Source organism: Microtus ochrogaster, chromosome 8 (assembly GCF_000317375.1).
Source record: "Microtus ochrogaster isolate Prairie Vole_2 chromosome 8, MicOch1.0, whole genome shotgun sequence".
Taxonomy (NCBI): domain Eukaryota; kingdom Metazoa; phylum Chordata; class Mammalia; order Rodentia; family Cricetidae; genus Microtus; species Microtus ochrogaster.
This window is the reverse complement of record NC_022015.1, coordinates 80,307,594-80,328,124: the sequence shown is the minus strand read 5'-3', so window position 1 is coordinate 80,328,124 and position 20,531 is coordinate 80,307,594. Positions and strand designations below refer to the sequence as shown.

At 48.9% G+C, this 20,531-nt stretch overlaps 1 protein-coding gene across 5 annotated transcripts in view; it reads left to right on the top strand.

Moving 5' to 3' along the window:
• The window catches only part of Xpnpep1 (X-prolyl aminopeptidase 1), a 48,040-nt gene extending 27,781 nt beyond the window's left edge, over positions 1-20,259 (top strand). For all 5 annotated transcript variants that reach the window (XM_013348187.2, XM_005352459.2, XM_026781424.1 and 2 more), the window contains 14 exons: positions 1,176-1,271; positions 3,534-3,615; positions 5,540-5,750; positions 7,278-7,367; positions 8,302-8,352; positions 9,498-9,556; positions 9,644-9,721; positions 11,504-11,575; positions 12,970-13,030; positions 13,683-13,752; positions 14,528-14,701; positions 15,498-15,574; positions 16,343-16,441; positions 19,731-20,259. In XM_013348187.2, the coding sequence (XP_013203641.1) occupies positions 1,176-1,271; positions 3,534-3,615; positions 5,540-5,750; positions 7,278-7,367; positions 8,302-8,352; positions 9,498-9,556; positions 9,644-9,721; positions 11,504-11,575; positions 12,970-13,030; positions 13,683-13,752; positions 14,528-14,701; positions 15,498-15,574; positions 16,343-16,441; positions 19,731-19,859 (1,349 nt within the window). In that variant the 3' untranslated portion in view covers positions 19,860-20,259. The remainder of the gene's footprint in view (positions 1-1,175; positions 1,272-3,533; positions 3,616-5,539; positions 5,751-7,277; positions 7,368-8,301; positions 8,353-9,497; positions 9,557-9,643; positions 9,722-11,503; positions 11,576-12,969; positions 13,031-13,682; positions 13,753-14,527; positions 14,702-15,497; positions 15,575-16,342; positions 16,442-19,730) is intronic.
• Positions 20,260-20,531: the final 272 nt, after the last annotated feature.

Below are 20,531 nucleotides of genomic sequence, written 5' to 3'. Positions count from 1 at the left end.
TGTGAACCTGTTTAGGAGAAGGGAGTGTGGATTGGTTGGGACATGAAGGACAGAGGGAGAAGGCTGGAGGTGGGGCTGCAGGGGAGGGAGCCCTGCAGTAGAAACAGGGAGGGGGGGGGGGGGACAATCTGGAATGTGGGCAGATTGCCAGAGGGGTCCTGGGAAGAAAGTATCACTGCTCAGACACCAGGCCAAGTTTTAAACAGCATTCCTGAGCTAATCTTCAAAGCAGCCGTTGGTTCTGGGCAGCCCCAGGCTTGCTTTCCTGTGGGACACCCTCACTGGGTGTGGTTTATTGGGGAGGATGGGTACAGTGAGTGACCCACGGTCAGCTTAATATTTTCCATCAGCACGGTTAAAATTGTTTATTAACTGAAACGGAGCCTCTGACCTATTACTGTAGGAGAAGAGATCTCAGATATGCTGCCAAAGTTTCTGTTTTGCAAACAATGGCGTGCCTGCTATGGGCAGGACACTGCTAGGTACCACACAGGTGTGTCCGTGCTCTTCATAAGGAGCTAGTGAGGAACCAAGTTACAGATGCTACCGTGGTGAGCTGACGTCCTCTGGTGCCACATTGCATTCTGGGGGCAGCAGGAAGCCCTTGGCTGTGCCTAACTGGGCCAGTATAATTTGGAAGTTATATCCACAGTGAGTTAGGTTGCAGGAGGCTCTTTGGTCATAGCACCAAGTCTCAGGGCCGAAGAAATGTAAAGTGAGTTCCACAGGCAAGATCTCTGTGCCGGAGAGATTTGTATGTATTCCTATAGCTCAGTAGACCAGCATTGAAAAGTAGAGCACTTAATTGTTGATCTACCTGCATGCATCGCCTTGTAACTCCTAAGTCCAAAGAGAGTAAGGCCTGGGTCTTTTCAGAGCCATAACAGCATTGAGCAGCAGGACCCCCGCTAGATGCCTTTGCTTGGCAAGTGTAGGTGCTTCACAGATGCTGTGGGACACACACTGTACTGGGGAGGCGGTCAGGGCTCACGATAGGCAAGGTGCTTTGCAGAGGCATTTATTTCTCTTCTGTGGATTCAGTCTCGGTTGCCTGCTGTGCAGGTCACATGCTCGCTGCAAGAATGGTACTGCCTAAGTGTCTGGCACAGGCCCTCTCTGCGGCCTCCGTCTTCACGGGATCCCAGCTGGAGCCACAGCGTATTTGTCTCTTGCAGGCATCTCCTGGAAGGAGAAGGTTGCAGACCTTCGGTTGAAAATGGCTGAGAGGAACATCGTGTGGTTTGTGGTCACTGCCCTAGATGAGATTGCGTGTGAGTTCTCTGGTTTCAGTGCTTGGGAGTTACCTGATCTCGTCCCTGGGCCTCTGGGAATCTGTGTGCTTTCTGAATGGTGAGGGAATTTGTAAGAGACCATGTCTCCAAACGAGAGAGCAGATGCCAGTTAGCCAGTGGAGAATGCATCACCGTGAGGTGGGCAGGGGATCACAAACGCTACAACCAGCAGTGAATCTAGGTGTGTGCCTACCTCTGGCCCGTCTCTTAGGATTGTGGTCTCTGAGGAAGAATTTCTTCTGAACGTTTCCTGTGTCATTCTTTCTTTATGCTTAGGTAGTTTCCTAATGTATTCAGGGAAAGAAACTTCTAGTAAAGTTTTTACCTCAGAAAACTCAAGAACTGAAAATTCTTCTCAAGGCCCTTTCCCTTAGTCTTCAGAGCTTCCCCGCTCCTGTCCCGGGTAATTGTTCAGAATCTGAAGGAATCTGATGGAAATGCTCCCTCCTGTCTCATTTTGACTGGATTTGATTCAGGGAAGCTCGGAAGAGGCCCTGTGCATCTTCCCACTGGTGGAAGAAAGCCCACTCCACATGCCCTGCCTCTTCAGTCTGTCAGACTCTGTCAGATGTCAGTGATTGCTGTCTTAATTAACCCAGCACCAGAAGAAACACACAGACACACAGACACACACACACACACAGACACACACACACACACACACAGACACACACAGTTTCTCCCCTTCAATTTAAGAAAAACACATCCCATTATGGAAACCTGCAAACTACAGAGGGTAGAAGAAAGCCAAAATCACTCATGATCCTGTTACCTAGTGACAACCATTGTTGATGTTTCTGTGTGTCTGTCATTCAGCCTGGTGTTCTAAATGTGTCAGTATGCTAGGAACAAATATAATCGTAATTTAAGCTTTAAAAATTCCATCAAATGGTTATACGACAGTCTGCCTAACAGTTTCCATATGGAGGGCCTTTGGGCTATTTCCAGTTTCTCTGTAATTTATTACGATCCTTCCATCACGATCACGGCTCATATGTTATGTCTTAGTTTTTGATCATTTCGCCTTGTATTTCTGGTTACTTTTTAGGGATAGTCTTGTGAGTTTAAGGGTGACTGTGTGGGAGGACTTTTGACCCATCCATCCTGTCACACCTCAGCAGCTCCAAGTACCTTCATTTAAAAAGGAGCTGGTAAGCCCAGTTTGGTGGTGCGCTTGGGAGGTAGAGGCAAGTGAACCTCTGTGAGATTGAGGCCAGCCTGGTCTACATAGCATGTTCCACGTCAGCCAGGGCTATACAAAGAGACCTTGTCTCCAAAAACTAAAAAAACAAAAAGGAGTCAGTATGAGAGGTAAATAGATGCCTTTCTACTTTGCTTTGAGAAATGTTTTTTTTTTTTTTTTATTTTATTTTTTTTGAGAAAGGGTTTTTCTGTAGCTTTGGAGCCCTTTCTGGAACTAGCTCTTGTAGACTAGACTGGCCTCGAACTCACAGAGATCCACCTGCCTGTGCCTCCCAAGTGCTGGGATTAAAGGCGTGCACCACCATCGCCCGGCTGAGAAATGATTATTTTAAAATGGAGGTAGCAACATTTTGTACTTGGCCCTTTTTGCTCTCTTACCTTCCTGAGAGCAAGCATTAGAGCTAGCAGCCAGGACCAGAGCTGTACTGTGTACTTGTCTATCAGGCTTCTCAAATGTGCTGTGACCTCATCAGACTCTGGCCCCTGGCTCAAGGCAGGTCCTCCGCCCAGCCTGGGAACGGCTCGCTGTAGCTAAGCTACAGGCTTGTGACTCACTGCTTTTCCTCTGCCTCTAATGAGAAGCTCTGCATCCCTCGGGTCCTCTGCTCAGTGGGGCACCCCCTTCCTTCCCATTTCAGTTTTCTGTTCTAGGTCATTTGCCTTGGAATAGAGAGAATGCTTGTATCCTGGTTTTATTTTGGGAGGGGGGAGTTGCCAGAGTTTGTATGCAACAGAGCTGAGCTTGGCAGGTCCCAACAACTTGGTTAGCTATTTCGGCACTTTGGGAGAACACTGCTCATGGTTTTTGATCCTACTTTCTCCTCTGTCTTGCAATGTGGCCAACTAGAGAACAGTTCTGGTGCCATCAGGTGGCAGGCTCCAGCAGCTGCAGCCCAGTCTTGTTGAGAGATGTGGGATCCTTTGATAGCCATATTCTAAGCAGAAACTCTTCCTTTCCCCAAAAGCTACCTGCTAAGCTTGACCTGGGAGCTAGACAGCTGACCAAAACCATTCTTAAGCAAATGCTTTCCTTTTTAGGGCTGTTCAATCTCCGAGGGTCAGACGTGGAGCACAATCCAGTCTTTTTCTCCTATGCGATTGTCGGACTAGAGACCATCATGTAAGTGTTCGACTCCCACCTGAACTTCCTCCCCGGGCTCCGCTTTCTGTTCGTCACCCCACTGTCATGGCAGTGCGATTCCTTTCTCTGGAGCTCCCTTCACCCTGGCCTGCCTTACCAGGTGTTTGTTTGTATCCTGCCTTCCCTCTGAATCTCCAAATGTCTTGGGATCCACAAAGTATTTATAGTGAAGGGGGCTGAGAAATGAGTAGATGAGGGCGCAGAGCACAGCCGCATGAGGCTCTTTGAGAGCTTCCTGTTGCCCAGTCTCCCCGGGCCATGTTTGCTCTCAGGTTTTCTGGAAGGCAGTGCAGAGGGAGCTGGGTAGACTCAGCTGTGCAGTTCTTGACCCCAGTTATTCTGAGTCAGCGAGGATACGGGAAACCCTTGTGCTTTACTCTGTTGACTTGTCAGTCTATCTCTTCAGAGCACTGCTTGTAGGCTTCCTGGCATTGCTTTTCTACTGTATGGGGTTCTAGTTCTTCTCTCTTGTGCTGGAGCACTGGCCCAAAGTTACTTGGGAGGAAAGGACTTACTGCCTTCTACTTGCATGCCACCCATCATTGAGGGGAGTCAGGGCAGGGACTCAGGAAGGAGCTTGAGGTAGGCTCTTGCTTAGCTGGCTTTCTTACACTGCACAGGACCACTGCCCAGGGAGTTGTGCCTCCTGCGGAGGGCTGGGCCCTCCGTATCCTTTGAAAACCAAGACAGTCCCCCAGAGACTTGCCACCGGCAATCGGCAGTCCTTGTGTACAGTAGTCCCTCAGGTTAGATGCACGTCTCGGATGGTGGTAGGCTGTGTCAGGTGAGAGCTAAAACAGCTAGGGCAGGACCAGGCATGCCTTCCCACATCTTTAATTCCAGTTCTTGGGAGGCAGAGGCTCTGAGTTTGAGGTCATCGTCGTTCACATATTCCCAGGACTGTCCAGGCTACAAAGTGAGACCCTGTCCCAAAAAACCCACCCACCAACCAACTAACCAGCCAGCAACAATAGCAACCAACAACCACAAAACCATACTTATCTATTTTCTTTTTTACTTAATTGTTTAAAATAGTGGGCTTCATTAAAACATTCTTACCTATGTATCATTGTACCTTGCTCAGATTTGGGCATCCCATTTATTGGATGCAAACTGTGTTAGGGGCTGGTGTTAGGTGCTAGTGTGAGTGGCAGGGTCCTGGGTTATAGTTGAGAAGTTGAGCTCTCCTTTTCTTGAAGGACTTGGGCGCATAAATGGGACCGGCCCTTTAGGAGCCGATAGAAATGCGTATGAAGAGCCCAGCTTAGACGTGTAAGAGGGGATGGTTGGCGAAAATCATATTGAATCGAAAACGAAGGGTAGGTGAGCTGTCTTGGTGAATGTTGGGGTGAGGAGGATTGCACAATAAGAGGGACACGCGGGGGGAGCAGTATTGAGAGGCCGTGGCAAGGAGCAGCGGGTGGGGCCATGGAGTCGTTCAGCTGGTCCCTGTGTAAAGTAAGGCCAGAAGATGAGCAGGAAGCACAGGAAAGGAAGTTACTCAGTGACCTGATGAGAAGCTAAATTGGAAAATGGGGTAGCTGTAGAATAGGATGGAATCTGGAGGCTGAGAGGTGGTGGCGGCCCATTTCTGGGCCGTGATGGGCAAGGCTGCAGACAGCTGTACAGGTGTGATGCGGAGGCTGGAGGCCTCAGGATGTTAATGCAGGTGGAGAGTGCGGAGAAGGGACATCAAAGCCGTGGACCAGTTGCTGGCCTAGAGAGTTGGATGGATGATGACAGCATTTACAGGGACAGGAAAGGCAGATGGGATAGCAGGGTTTGGGGAGGCAGCGGAGAAAGAGGAGAAGCGGTTTGGTGTTGAGTACAGAGATGTGAGCCTCGTGTCTGTTCACCTTCTCATGTGTGGCCCTTGTCCTGTGGTCTGCCCCGGCCCCGGCAGGCTCTTCATTGATGGGGACCGCATCGATGCACCTGCTGTGAAGCATCACCTGCTCCTTGACGTGGGCCTGGAGGCCGAATATAAAATCCAGGTGCTTCCTTACAAGTCCATCCTGAGTGAGCTCAGGACCCTGTGTTCTGATCTCTCCCCACGGGAGAAAGTGTGGCTCAGTGACAAAGCCAGCTATGCTGTCAGCGATGCCATCCCCAAGGTAAGTGGCCTTGTTCAGGCCCGGCTCAACATGGTGGCCCCTTGTGGTTCTGATGTCACACACACAGCTGGAGCCCAGAGCTGGAGCCCAGAGTGGAATGTGCGAGGCTGTTGAAATAAGAGCAGCGGAGCTGCGTCCCCAGCATCCGGCCGCCTGTACGGCTAGCTTTATATCCGAAATAATTATACGGAAACTGTATTTTTTTAATCACTGCCTGACCCATTAGTTTTAGCCTCTTATTGGCTAGCTCTTATATATTGATCTAACCCATTTTTATTATTTTGTGTGGCCCATAAGCTGGCTTACCAGAAATGATCTTAACCTGTATCTGTCTAAAACAAAAAAATCATGGCGACTCACTGACTCAGCTTTTTTTTTCCAACATCCTGTTTTGTTTTCTCCGCCTACCTAAGGGTTGGCCTATAAAATGGGCCTAGACAGTTTCTTTATTAATAAAAAATCATTCCCACATCACGAGGCCCTTTAAACTCGTCCAGGGTGTGGCGTGAAAGGTGATCTTAGGTACTTAGGCACACATTGGTACTTAGGCTTACTTAAATATAGCTGTATTCTCAGCAGTTACTGTAACTGGGGAAAAGCTCTAAGTAGTGCAGACGATGCTGTCGTGAAAATCCTTTCACATGAAGTACAGAACGAGTGAGGTGTGCAGGTGGTAAGTGGCCAGGGTGAAGGCAGCATAGGAACCTGAATTTTGGGGTACACTTCCCAGAACACACCTCTTTTCTTTCCCTATGTTTTAGATACAGATTCAAGGCCCAGAGAGGCTGGGGAGTGGAGGATTTGTCTTAAGAACAACACGTGGTCGCGGCAGCCCTGCCCTTCACTGAGCCCCTGCTGGGGACTGATCAGGACCTGTTGTTTCACTTTGTTTAGAATCTGGGGCAGGACTGGAACCCACACCCCTTCAGCTGCTCGTTCTCCGGTTGGGCCTTGGACCCTTGATAGATAAGAGGGCTTGGGCAAGCTCAGCCGTGGGCTCTCTTGGCAGATCTGTCATCAGGAGGCCTGCCACTGCGCCACGGTGTCTCTGTCCTGCCACTCACCTCCTCAGAGCCGAACGTGCGTTTCCTGAGGTGTGCGTGAGGACGGTGGTGTGGGCAGAATGTGCAAGCTGAGAGTAAGCATAGTGATGAGCGGGAGAGCAGGAGTCCTTTTGCAGATGCCCTCTCCACCCCCAAAACAACATGGGTCCTTTCCCCAGCTCTGAGAGGTGGTGAGCTCCAGCCAGAGCTACGAGGCTTGGACAGCAGTCCTCTGCTGTGACAGGCTGGCAGCCGCAAAGAGCCAGGAGTGGAGGAAGATGCCCCATTTGATGTATTTAACTTATTTTGGGTGAGCTCAAGCTGTGTTGAGCGTGCTCAGGGCATCAACCAAAGTGGCAGGCCTCCAGGATCCAGAGGACAGCTGCCGGGTCCCGAGTGGAGCTCTTCAGATGATTTGCCTCCAAGTGTGTGCTGTTCTGGCTGTTGAGCAGACTGTTTCTCATCTTCCTGTGCTGTGTCCTAGGATCATCGCTGCTGTATGCCTTATACACCCATTTGCGTTGCCAAAGCTGTGAAGAACCCCACTGAGTCGGAAGGCATGAGGCGGGCTCATGTGAGTAGAGCAGCTGGTCCAGGAAATAGGATGGGGTGGTCAGAAGGGTCCTGCTCCCTCCTCATCTGTGAGGCCCCGGGCCTGGCACAGGTTCAGAATCTCTCTGGACCTCTGTCCTTCTGGTCTTCCAGAGTCAGTGGGAGAATGAAATAAACTATTATGTTGGGCATGCAGGCCTGTAATGAGGATTATGAATTTGACGCCAGTATCAGGTGTACGGTGGACTCTGTCTCAAAAAACAAAAACAATAAAATTGGATGTGTTAACTTTTTATGAAGTGTAATACAAAATGCAAAGGAAGGAGGATGAAGAGATGGTTCAGTGGCTAAGAGCACTGACTGCTCTTTTGGAGGGCCTAGGATTGATTCCTACATGCCATCCCCATAACTGTCAGTAATCGCATTTCCAGGGGTTCCGACACTCTCTTTTTGACTCTGGGCACTAGGCACACATGGTGCATAGCCATACATGAGGCAAAAAAAAATCTATAAATGTTAAACACACAATACATACATGTGCATACACACACACACACACACACACACACACACACACACACACACACACACACACACTGTGAGGAGTCCTTGATGATAGTATGGGTAGTGAGGCTGTGGTGTATTGAGAAAGGAACAGTTTATGTGAAGCCGGATCAAGGAAGCGAGATCTGGGGTTGGTGGAGGCTGGCCACAGCTCATCGCTCCTGGCCCATGCAGGGTGGAATTCACTGGTTAGAGGAGCTGCCCGTGTGCTCAGGTATGGCCACATCTGACTGTGCCTCAGTTTTTCTCTCCCAGTAGTGGAAAGGCTTCCTGTAGAGGGCTTCTGGGAACCTGAGTGCCCCTGGATTGTTTGGCTCTGGGACGCAGTCCTGGGAGGGTGGCCACAGGACTGGGCTCTGAGTCTGATCACTGACTCTCTGTTGTTCACGCAGATTAAGGATGCCGTTGCCCTCTGTGAACTCTTCAACTGGCTGGAGAAAGAGGTTGGTTTTTGTCCTTGTTGAACACGTGGTTCTAGAACACTCCTAGATATCAACACTCCTTGATAACAACCGTTACCTCCCCTGGGCTCTTGTGGCTGAAGGCTTTAGTTGGCTTTAGTGTTCTCCTTGGCACTGTGTTCTGTAACGTTGTGCATACACATGTTGATAGATTCTGTGAAAAAGAAAGAATTCCACCACTGTGGTGTTGTAGAGAGGAGCTCCTTTGTGTAGAGAGTGATAATTAAGTGGAATTTCACTGGGAGGAAAAGTGGCCTTTCCTGAATTACAGGCCACCTACTTATACTGGGCGTAAGCGGTCTTAGTGTGTACATTTTGAACTTTAAGCCATGAAACTTTTTATATTAAATTGACTCCTGCCATTAATTTCTTGCCCAGCCATGCATGGAGCAAAGAAAAGGTTGGTTTCTTAGCACTGTTGCTAAACAGCACCATGCTTCAGTGAATGACAGGAGCCAGTAGACCTGCAAACAGGGACTCTACTGAGTTCTAGCGTGACCATTTTTCTCCGTACGGCCCCTAGTCATCAGCAGGGACTCGACTGAGTTCTTCCATGCTGCCAGCTAGTCTTCTTTGGAAATCATTTTTTGTTTTTCTTGTAGTATACAGATAGATTTTTGTGTTTTTGTTTATTTTCCTCTTAGAACCATGTAGTGTGAGCATCGTCTGTGTGCTTTGCTGTCTTAAGAAAAACTCCATGTGGCGCCTGCTTTGATCCAGTGCCAGATTGTTTTACTTATGTATTCTTCTTGGTTTTATTGTTATAACCTATAGTATCTTTGCATTTATCCTTTTTCTTCCTCCGGGATAATTGGCTTTAGGGTAGTTGCTTAGTAGGTGATGCTTTTGAGATTTTAAATTTAGATGTATGGCATTTTGGGAGATTTGGGGATATAATGCTGTGACAAAATAGTTCAGGGAGAAGTTAACCAGGAACCCTTCTTTAGATAGCTTTCTCAAGAGCCTGCCAATGTTTTCTCCTTATTAGAGAGGAGACACAGTATATCCTGAAGCTTGGGCCTTTGGGGCGTGGGAATTGAGGAAAAGCCAAGCATCGAATGTATGCTCTTCCCATGACTGAAGCACGGGCTCCCTCAGTGATGATTCATAAGCACGCTTTCTTGTAGGTTCCCAAAGGTGGTGTAACTGAGATCTCAGCTGCTGACAAAGCCGAGGAATTTCGAAGGTGAGTATTTGTGGAGAAGACCCGTGGACTGTGTGCTGGATGAGCACCGTGAAAGCCTTGAGTGACCCTGCTCTGTGTCTGCTCCAGGCAACAGGCTGACTTTGTGGACCTGAGCTTCCCAACCATCTCCAGTACGGGACCCAACGGCGCCATCATTCACTATGCGTAAGGCATGCAGACGGGCAGGAGCACAGACCTGGCTTTGTACAGCAGCCTGAGCAGGGGAAGCTCGTGCCCACCACTGTATCTGGAGGCTGAAGGAGGGGAGATAAGATCCCAGAGGCCATGTTTCCTGAGTCCTCAAGCCTCTGCCTTTTCTTGTTTCCTCTTACTTGTTTGCTGTTATTGTTAACAGTTTCTGAGATAGGTTCTCACCCTATAGCTCAGGCTGGTCTGGAACTTTTACATAGTCTAGGCTGCCCTCCACCTCATGGTGATCCTCCTGCATCAGCTTGAGATGACAGGGATGAGCTACCACACCTAACCAGATTTCCATTCTGAGGCTCAGAAATCGTCTCTATAACCCTTGTATTTTGACTGAATTCTTGAGCTTCTTTTCTGGTAACAGCAGGCTTCTTGATGTTCTTGTCTATCCTCTGTGAGCACCACAGCCAACGTCCAAAGTGCACTGCTAACTGTGGGGCCAGCCTGTTGTGGGTCGTGAGATGCTGGGGAGCAGAGCCATCTTTCCCTGACTCTGGCCTTGAAGCCAACATCCCAGGCTCGTTTTCTTTTTCTTTCTTTCTCTCTTTTTTTTTTTTGCCTTTCCTCTCTAGCATATGATCTGTGAGAGTCCATGGACCCACAGAGCTGAGCCTCCCTGAACTCTTAAGACAGGTGCATTGCTGTACTCCGGATCTGGGCCCTGCTGGTGATGTAGGAAATGTCGTTAGGTGTGGACATCAGCTTACCCAGCTCAGTGCTTTCACTCTGTGTAGGGCATTTGGCACCCGTTCTCCTCTGTCTTCATGTGCATAAAGGAAGGGCTCTCAGTCTGGCTCTGGGCTCTAGCTGGGTTAGACTCTTCTCCCTTTTAAATGATTGTTTTAGAGCTGTTAGTCTTGGGATAGAGTTCAAAGCTGTGTGCGGGAGTGTGGGAGACCCTCGCAGATGTGACGACCACTCTCTCACCGAACGCTCCAGCTCCAGATACCAAAGGGATTTCACTTTGACTGAAATGATGAATTTCATGGTGGATTTTTTCCCCCATATGATTAGAGCAATACAAATTTCAAAACCATTTGCTCCTATTCCAGTGTTTCTTCATTGCAGGCTGTTAGATGTCTGCCTAGAGACTGGGCTGGTGTCTGCTTATCTTGTTATTGCTGGAAAGGGATTGGTGCTGCATGCAGAGTGGGAGCCCAGAATGCTCTCTTCTCTTTGGACGTTTCCCAGCACAGTGGTCCTGTCTGGGTCACTTTTCACAAAGAACCTCCTGATCTTTGAAGAGTGTAGAAGTTTCCCCACCCGCTTCTTTCCCCTCAGGGGAAGGTAGGGTCTCTTAGCAAAGAGATTCCTGGGCAGGGTATGGAGTCCTAAGAGTTAGTGAGCTCCTCATGGACCTTGACTCTTGCTTCCCATCCCTGGAACCCAAGCTTAAACTCATTGCTTCCTCTGTCAGGTTTTGTATGTTGTCTGTTTGTTTGTTGTTTGAGGTAGGGCCTCACTGTAGCTCAGGCTTGTCTTAATTTATAGTCCTCCTGCCTCAACCTTCTGAGGATTGCAGTCACATGGGTTCTATTGATTGTTCTTTTAAAGTCATCTCTCACTTATTGTTCTAGACATAAATACAACTGTTTCTTCTTCTGTTCCTCTTTAACACCAAAAAAAAAAAAAGAGAGAGAGAGAGAAAAAGAAAAAGAAAGAAAGAGTAGCTTACAATGTTCATACCCTCTCAGATTTACCAAGTGATTAGATTTTTGGAATAACTAATTTTTTGATTATTAGGCCTGTTCCTGAGACAAACAGGACCCTGTCCCTGGATGAGGTGTACCTCATTGACTCGGGTGCTCAATACAAGTAAGTAAACCAAGGCTGCTGTCAAACTTGAGACTCAGTTCCTCAGTTCAAGGCCAGATTTTGAGGAGGTAGACAAGCTGTGCTCTAGCTGAGCGCACCCAGCTGCTCCCCCATCCCTCGCTGGTCACAGATGGGAGGGTTCTGTTGTGTTTCTTTGTTTTGTGACCTCTCATTGAGAAAGCCCAGTTGTGGCTGTTTCTATGAAGGATGATTATACTCTGCAGTCCTTGGCTATGACTTGATAGATTATGAAATCAGCACATGGACTAACATGAGCCTTGGGAGCGATTGTGGAGTTTTTTGCTCCACTCCAGAGAGCGGCCTGCCAGCTCCTGCTCGGAGTAGTCTTGGAAGGGCCTGAGGAAGGAAGGCTAATTTTGAATGTAAGACTGTGAAAAGGGGACCTGCCCCTCCAACTCTAAACTTGTCTGACCACCTTTACAGCCATCCTCTTCAGCGTTTTTTCTTTTTCCCAGAGGAAAGCTGAACTTTGCTCGCATCTCATTGCTGAAACCCAAGAGAGAGAGCAGCCAGAGCAGACACTGCACTGTGTGCTTAGAAAGGCCTTTCCCCACCGCAGCTGCAAGCCAGTGTGTGCTTAGAAAGGCCTTTCCCACCGCAGCTGCAAGCCAGTGTGTGCTTAGAAAGGCCTTCCCCACCGCAGCTGCAAGCCAGTTCCGGAGGACTGTGACTGGTCTTGGGACATGTTGGGATCCTTTGGTCATAGCAGAAATTCCTGTCTTTTCTGAATTTTATGAGAAGATTCTAGAAATTATGTTTTTGGTGTGATTAATGTGAGCTAGTGTGTGCTAAGAGATGCCTCTGGGCAGTTTTAGGGTCTCGGTTCAATAATCCCTTCGCTCTCCAGTAGCAGGAAATAGATTTTGGCTTTCTTGCTACAAGCGTCTGTGTACTTGGTCTCTTCTCTCTTTGTCATAACCCGGTGATGGCTGTCTCATGGAGTGCCTCGCTGTATGACCAAGAATAGTGTCTGTCAGGGTCCATTTGCTTCCTACTCTAGCAAGCCAATTTTGCCTTCACACTTTGTCTTATTTTTTATAACAATTTTATTGAGATGTAATTCACCCACTCAAAGTATAGCCTCAGCTTTTTATGTATCTGTAAGGTTGTTCAGCCATTGCACAGACAACCCGTGTATGAGTGTTTGTACAGGCACACCTTTCCTGTTCTCCTGGGGTATGTCTAGGAGTCGGGCTGTGACTCAGATGGTGCCTGTTTAACCTTTCAGGCTAAGTGGTTTTTCAAGGTGGGCTTTTCCTGTGCTGTTCTTGCCAGTGCTGTGTGCATGGTTTCTCCATGTGCCCATCTGTTTCACGGTTGAGAAAAGCTTGCTTTGACTGAAAAAAGTTTCTTTTTCCTTCTACTTTTGAAAGGGACGGAACCACAGATGTGACCCGGACCATGCACTTTGGGACCCCTACGGCCTACGAGAAGGTGCTGTGAAGGAGAAGCTCCAGGCCTCCGCCTTCCTAAAAACACATCGCATTTATCAAAGGGGCTGCATAAATAAATGAAAATTATAAGTGGGTAGTGAAGCGCTCATATTTGTGGAGTCAGGCTTATTGGCTTTATGAGATCTGTGTAATTAATTATTGGCAGGTAAGACATTTGGAGGGAATTTAAAAGCATGCTGCTAAGGTCAAAGCAGTCAAGTACAGCTTCAGACAGCTCGGGCCTTCTCTTCCGGGGAGGGGTATCAGCAACGTCAGGATTCTGAAAGCTACCTCTTATTTTCTCAAGGTCAGCATTCCTGTTTACAGCTCCCCTCTCAAGGGCTTTGTGGAACGGTGGACACTGTTCCGTTTCTGCTTTGACCGGTTAGGAAGGCAGCATAGAACTGAGGGGGAGAGATCCCTGCCAGGGCTCAGGTCTTTCTCCTGCCACTTTAAGTTTGATTTTATGATTTTTCTGGCAGATTGGTCTGAGACTGGGCCGTTAAGGTGGTGTTTTTGTTTTTGAAATCACTTTGATGGTCTCTGTAGTTTTGCTAGACACTAGCAGGCAAGGGGTTCTGAAGTGCTGGGTTTCAACCTGTCTCCCGTAGCTACCTTTTGGGGTTTCAGTTTTTTTTTTTTCTCCCTGGTAGGAATGCTTCACATATGTCCTCAAAGGTCACATAGCTGTGAGCGCAGCTGTTTTCCCCACGGGAACCAAAGGTAGGTGGTTTGTTCTCGGACACAGCAGATGTAGGACTCATACATGTCTAAATTTGGGTGGAGAAAAATGTATCCTTCATTTTGTTTTGTTAGTGCAGTTCTGGTCCAGCTAGGATATGCAGGATACTACATGGAGCGAGTGCCCCCGCCCCTCATCCCCAAGAGCCAGGCTTATGGTGATTCCCATGTCACTTCTGACCAGTAACAGAAGCGGTTGACACCTGGGGGCAAGCCGGGCACAGAGGTGTGGGGAGCCTCCTGTCCAACGCCTCCTTTGATGGCCCTTGTTGGATTTATGTTGCTAAGATCCTGACTTGAGGTGTATTCTGCTCTAGTTACTGGTGGGTGGGGCCTTGGACTGCAGTTGCAGGACTCAGACCTAGACTCTGGCGGGTGGGCATGCACTTCTTTACCTCCCTTAGACTTGTTCTTCTCACTGTTCATGCCTGCCACGCTTGTAGTCTGGGAAGACTCTCGTGTCTGTAATTCTGACACCCTGAGCTCCCAGAAAGGATTGTCCACGTCACCATTGCAGCCTTAACCTATAAGAAGGTGTCCATCCCCCAAGCTGCTGGTGCAAATGATCCTCTGGGTTTGGACTGATCTCTGACTGGCTTGTCAGTATTTTCTGTTGCTAGGAAGTTCTTCCTTGTGCTGAGCTTAAACCTGAACTCTTCAGTAATTTTTGGTTTCTGTTTCACCTTCTTGAAGTCAAACATAGTACATCTAATCTCTAAATTGCTTTGCGAGTATCAGGTGACCCTTTGTCTTCCAGGTCACCTGCTAGATTCCTTTGCCCGGTCAGCTCTGTGGGACTCTGGCCTGGATTACCTGCATGGGACAGGACACGGTGTTGGGTCATTTTTGAACGTTCACGAGGGTCCTTGTGGCATTAGTTATAAAACATTCTCCGATGAGCCCTTGGAAGCCGGCATGATTGTCACTGATGGTAGGTGCCCCTCGTGCACAGGGCATATGTATGATTGTCACTGATGGTAGGTGCCCCTTGTGCAGAGGGCACATGCATGATTGTCACTGATGGTAGGTGCCCCTCGTGCACAGGGCATATGTATGATTGTCACTGATGGTAGGTGCCCCTTGTGCAGAGGGCACATGCATGATTGTCACTGATGGTAGGTGCCCCTCGTGCACAGGGCATATGCTTTTCAGTTATTTTAAAGAAAATTGGTAATAGGTTCCCCTTAGCCCCCCACCCCAGATCATCTTGAATTGATACAGTCTTTTTCAATTATCAGAGTAATTTGGGTTCATTTTAGAAAGATTGAGGTCTGGATAAGATTTTAAGAAGTATGGTCTTTTTAGGTATAAACATTTTGTTTGCCTTCAAGGTCATACTGGATCTGCCCTATTCTGCTATCTCCTATTTCCCAGTGTTTGTAAAGCGAACTCAGGGCTGCATCACTGTGTCCTGTGGATACACAGTTTGTGTCTTGTAGCAGATCCCATTATTGTGCTCTGTCTGTGGTCACGGTTCAGGACTTGAGAACCCGTCTACTTGCACCTAAATGCCTGTAGGATGGGGCTAAGCAGGAGAAGATGGATGGGATGGGCCCTTCCCCCTCTCTCCTTCAGAGTGGATGGGGTAGGCCCCTTCCCCCTCTCTCCTTCAGAGTGGATGGGGTAGGCCCCTTCTCCCTCTCTCCTTCAGTGTGCTGGGGTGGGTCCTTCCCCCCTTTCTCCTTGCATCTCCTGTGGACTGCCTCTCACTGAGTTGTTTGTTCTAGAGCCAGGGTATTATGAAGATGGGGCTTTCGGGATCCGCATTGAGAATGTTGTTCTTGTGGTTCCCGTGAAGACCAAGGTGGGTGTTCATTTATTTGCTTAAAGATTCCTGCTCTTATTGTGGGGAGATGAATATTTTTGTCTTTGGAACCAAAAATGTACCATAATTGGTCCAAAATGGAGTTTCCTTTCACCCAGACCAGGGGATTTACTGGAAGCTTCTCTCCTCTGTAAAACCTGAAGGGGGCAGAGGTTGTAGCTCAGCAGCAGAGCCCTGGTTAGGCACAAACGAGGTCCTAAGTCCACAGCACTGTCAAAGAATAATAATAAAAAATCATAGTGAATGGGTGTGGGTAGAGGCCCCTGCCACCAAGCCTGGCAACTTGAGTTTGATCCCTGGGACCCACATGGTGGGGAGTTGTCTTCTTATTCACACAGACACAGAATTGGGAAAAAAAAAGCTTATAAATAGGACAACATAGGTCACACGGCTAGCTTGTTTGGATGGTTTATATCCCAGTAGAATCTCAAGAACCCAAAGCAGAGATTTCCCAAGTCCAGACACTGTCCTGTCCTGTCCCTGCCTTCCCATTATAACATACAGTAGCTTTGTGGGCCTGCTGAGCGGGAGCACTCAGTACCGCTGTTTGAAACCCAGAGATGCGCCCACGGTCGGGTGGCGGGTGGTGTTATCTGCACCGCGTGTCCTGTGTGAAGGTGGTGCCCTGGTGTTCAGTGTCAGCTCCCACGAACACATTTCTCTGAGGGGCGCCGGGCTTGGTGGGGGAAGCCCAGCCTCACTGCGCTAAGGGGAGTGTAACCTGCTGTCTCCTCTCTCGTCCTGCAGTATAATTTCAATAACCGAGGAAGCCTGACCTTTGAACCTCTAACTTTGGTTCCCATCCAGACCAAAATGATAGATGTGGATTCACTTACTGATAAAGAGGTAATGGGGCATTTTGGGGTGCAAGTTTGGGGGAAATGTTAGTAGGAGGGGTGGAGACTGTCCCCTGCTCTGTTTTCCATGGTACCATTTAGAGGTCAAGTACGTGTCAAGTCCCACCGCCGGGCTAGTAGCTGGTGTGTGCTGGGCGCTTAGCAGCGGTAGTCCCATTCCACGGACTGTGGGGCCCTAGTGCTCATGGGTAGGCACAGTGGGCTGTTGCCATTCATGAGAAACAGCTCCACTCGTCCTGCTTAGGTGCACTGAGGCAGGGTACCAGCTACTTTTGTGTCCTCAAGAAAAGACAGAAACAGCTTTTGGAAAAGGTTTGCTTTGGCTCAGTTTCAGGAGATTTCAGGTCATCCTGTGGGGAGGGCACGGAGGAATGGTCCATGAGTGTGAGGAGCTGAGGCAGACTTCATGATGACGGGAATGCGTAGCAGAGGTTTCATTGTCACAGGGGACCAGGAAGCCACGAGAAAGACCAGATCCAGGGACCAGCCCATGACTTTTGAAGACCTGCCCGTAATGACCTGCTCCTGTCAGTTAGTGGACCCCGTCTTCTAAAGGGTCCATAGCCTCTGAGAGTAACGCCACATACTGGGGAACAGTCACAGCAGGAGCCTGGAAGGGTAGAAACAATTAGCCAGACAGAGACAAACAGGTTTTCATCCAGGAAGTTGGAGAGCAGGGCATAAACTCCATGGCAAGGTGGAAGTCCCAGTGAAAATCAGGTGACAGATGGGGACATGAGTCAGGAAAAGCATGAAAAGTCGCTGGAGGAATACAACGGTTGGTTCCTGAGAGAAGCCACCGGCCCCTCCCCAGGGCACCCGTGCCCTTCTGGACGGACGCAGGGCAGCTCTTCAGTGGGGTCTGCTTGGGCATCCTCTGCACTGAAGAGGAGGGAGCCTGAGGGCTGAGGTGCTCGCTCTCCAGGGAGGCTGTAGAGGGGGGCTCACCCAGCTAAAAACCTGTTTTTCATTTAACATGCGCGTTACTGAGGAAGTTCATCCGCTTCCTGTTTAGCTTAACTTTCCTGTGTGCTTGGGCTCCTTTCTCTGATCACAGTGCCTGTGGTTCAGCCAACACTTGTGTTTACAGAACACTGAAGGGGCCTGGCGATCCTGACTTATTCAGACTGTAGCTAGATTTAGAACAGGATGCTCAGCTAAAGAGCAGCCTGTCGTCCTGTGCTCTTCAGTGGGAAGAGCCTATCTGCAGCTCAGGAGCCCTAGCTTCCCAGTGATGCGGTGGGAGCAAGGGAGCCCCTTGCTTAGAAGCTTTGTGTCCTGTAGGGACCGTGGCTCTTGTAGCATCCTTTGGCTATGTTTCCGCGGCCTTATTAAGGGACTCTTGAAGCCCAAGGCTTTAGTGTATGACCAGGTACGTAGGTTGCACAGTTGCCCTGACCACGTGTGACCCGTATTTGTCCCAGGGGATGCTCCACTTTATCCAGGGAAGTAGTGGATGAGGAAAAGTTAAGCAAGGCTGTTTTTTCCGAAAGAGTTTTACTAATAAGACTCACAACCCACTTCCTGACACTGGACACAGGTCACTGGGATCTACCATGTCCAGTGACTATTTATACACCTTGCTTGGCCAAATCGCTGTGGACAGTAATTATTGAGGACAGCTACCCTTTCTTTGGGTCATAAGCACGTTTCCGTGGATGTAGCCAACAGTGTTTGTCATAGCAGGCAGAGGACTGTCTCACTATTTGAGCAAAAGCCCCTTTCTTATATAGCACCTCACAGGCTAGGACACCATTTTTTCTGAAGAAATGGTAATAGCTCAAAGCAAGGTTTGTCCTTTGTGCTTTTAAAATACCTGCTCATTGTACTTTGGTATCAGCCTGCCCTCGACTGTCCTTTAGGGGTCTTCGGAGTAGGTCTACCTTTTTTCACCAGATGGCAGCAGAGGACCATAATCTTATGTGAATTTGGTCATCTGCAGATGGCAGGGCCATGGGGTATTGCCCAGGTCTTGTTGAGTCAGTTTGCATTGTCTTGTCTCTCTCGTCCCTCAACCAAAAGGGCTCTGGAGTGTCCCCTTTTCCCTAAGGTTATAGCAGGCCAGCCCTTCACTACTGAGCTGATCCACTGCCGGCAGCCTATAGCTCTTTGACTTTGCTGCAAACGCAGACACCCTCGCTACTACTTCCCCAGCTTGTGGCAGGGCTGGTTTGCTTTTATCAGTGGGCATTATGGCCCTGGCTCTTGAGAGCCTGTTGACAACAGTACCCTATCTGTTCCCTTTGGTTTATATGTCCACCTTGGTCTCTCAGGCAGGTTTTGGTACCTGCTTCAGACTATTCCTGGAAGCCAGCTCCTTTGTTGTAATAATACAGCCTCCCTGAACATCATGTTTCTTAGTTGCTGCAGCCAGACCAAAGGCAGTCCAGTTAGGTGTATGGTCCACTCTGTCCTGTGGACATTGTCCTCACTTCCTTCCTTTTCCTTTTCCCACCAGTCCCAGCAGAGGGGCTTTCACCCTTTGTGCCTGCCACGGACCTTCTGATACAGGTCCGGGGGTGGCAGTTTCCCGGCACCAAGTTCTGTCAGCATCTACTCTTTAATCCTTTAAAAAAAAAAAAAGCTTGGCTATGGTGGCATATCGTACAGGGGCTGAAAGCAAAGCGAAGTGTGTTTCCAGCTCTGCTCTGAAGAACCATCGTCCTTCACCACCAAAGGCTTTGTACCCTCTAGACACTGCAGACCAGAGCCCCCTGGGCTTAGCTGATGCTCACCTGTTTAGCATTGGAGGGTGTAGGACAGGAAGCTGAGGAGCGTCTGGTCTCGGCAGGCATTTTTACAGTTGTCTGTCAGTACCCTGAGGTAGGTCAGGGTTAAGTCCGCATGGCTTGGTAAGGAGCTTCTAGCTCAGTGACGCAATCCCATCCCTTGTGAGCATCTGTGGACATGGCTTCTAGCTCAGTGACGCGATCCCATCCCTTGTGAGCATCTGTGGACATGGCTTCCAGGTGTCCTGACAAGGGGAAGCCCCAGCTCTGCATCGCTCTGCCAAGCCCAGTACCTTGGCTTGCTGCCAGGTTATTTTTGGTTCCCCCACAGTCATAGCTAGTTCAAGCTGGCACACTACACTCTTGAGGGATCATTTCACCAGAAGCAATGCAGCCCGTCTGTTCCCAGGGAAGCAGATGGACATGGGGAGTTTAGGAGCAAAAGGACAAGGTTTTGTGTCTTTCCTCTCAGCTGTGACCATAGCACCTAGGCCTGTTGGCCTGTGTAGCTTCTTAGTGACAGTGTGGTGTCCTTCTTCTTCCCCCCAGTGTGACTGGCTCAACAGTTACCACCAGACCTGCAGGGATGTGATCGGGAAGGAGCTGCAGATGCAGGGCCGCCAGGAAGCTCTCGAGTGGCTCCTCAGAGAGACAGAGCCTATCTCCAAGCAGCACTGAGACCGCCCTGCAGTTGTGTCGAGGATGCTCTGGGGGCAGGAGGAAACACGGCGGACCCCGACTTCTTTCTCCTTACCTCTTCCTCCCGACTCCCCTTTTTACTTTTAGACACTAAGAAGAACTGAAACTCTTCTTACCCACTTTGATATTTTCTTGCAAACAGTCTTTTATGAATTTTTAATTGTTGAGATTGAGCCAAGAATAAAATTGCTACACCAGAAGGAGGGGCCCTACAAAGCTGAAGACTTGACAAGGGGGAGGCACCCGAACCCCTGGCCAGTGATGGTGAACACTGAGTGCTCCGTGATGGTCTCGCTCCAGGTGCTAGTATTTCAGTCATGGTCACCTTGATGTTCTTGAGACCCTCTTCCGGTCAGTGAATAAAAACATCTAAACTCTGCTTGGTTTTGTCCGTCTTTCCCCAAGGTGCTTCTCCCAGTAAGTCAGGCAAGGTGATTTCCACAGCTGCTGGTCAAGATAAACTCACAGACCCCCACTCCACAAAAACACCAAAATGAAAATCAAACAAGCAAAAGATCAATAAGTCAAAAGATGCCCAAACAAGGAACAAGACACTGAAATTCTGTAGAATGCCATTGGATGCCATTGAGTTCACTTTTGTGGGTCAGTGATTTAGGCCTTGGGCAATCTGCAGAATGCCATTGAGTTCAC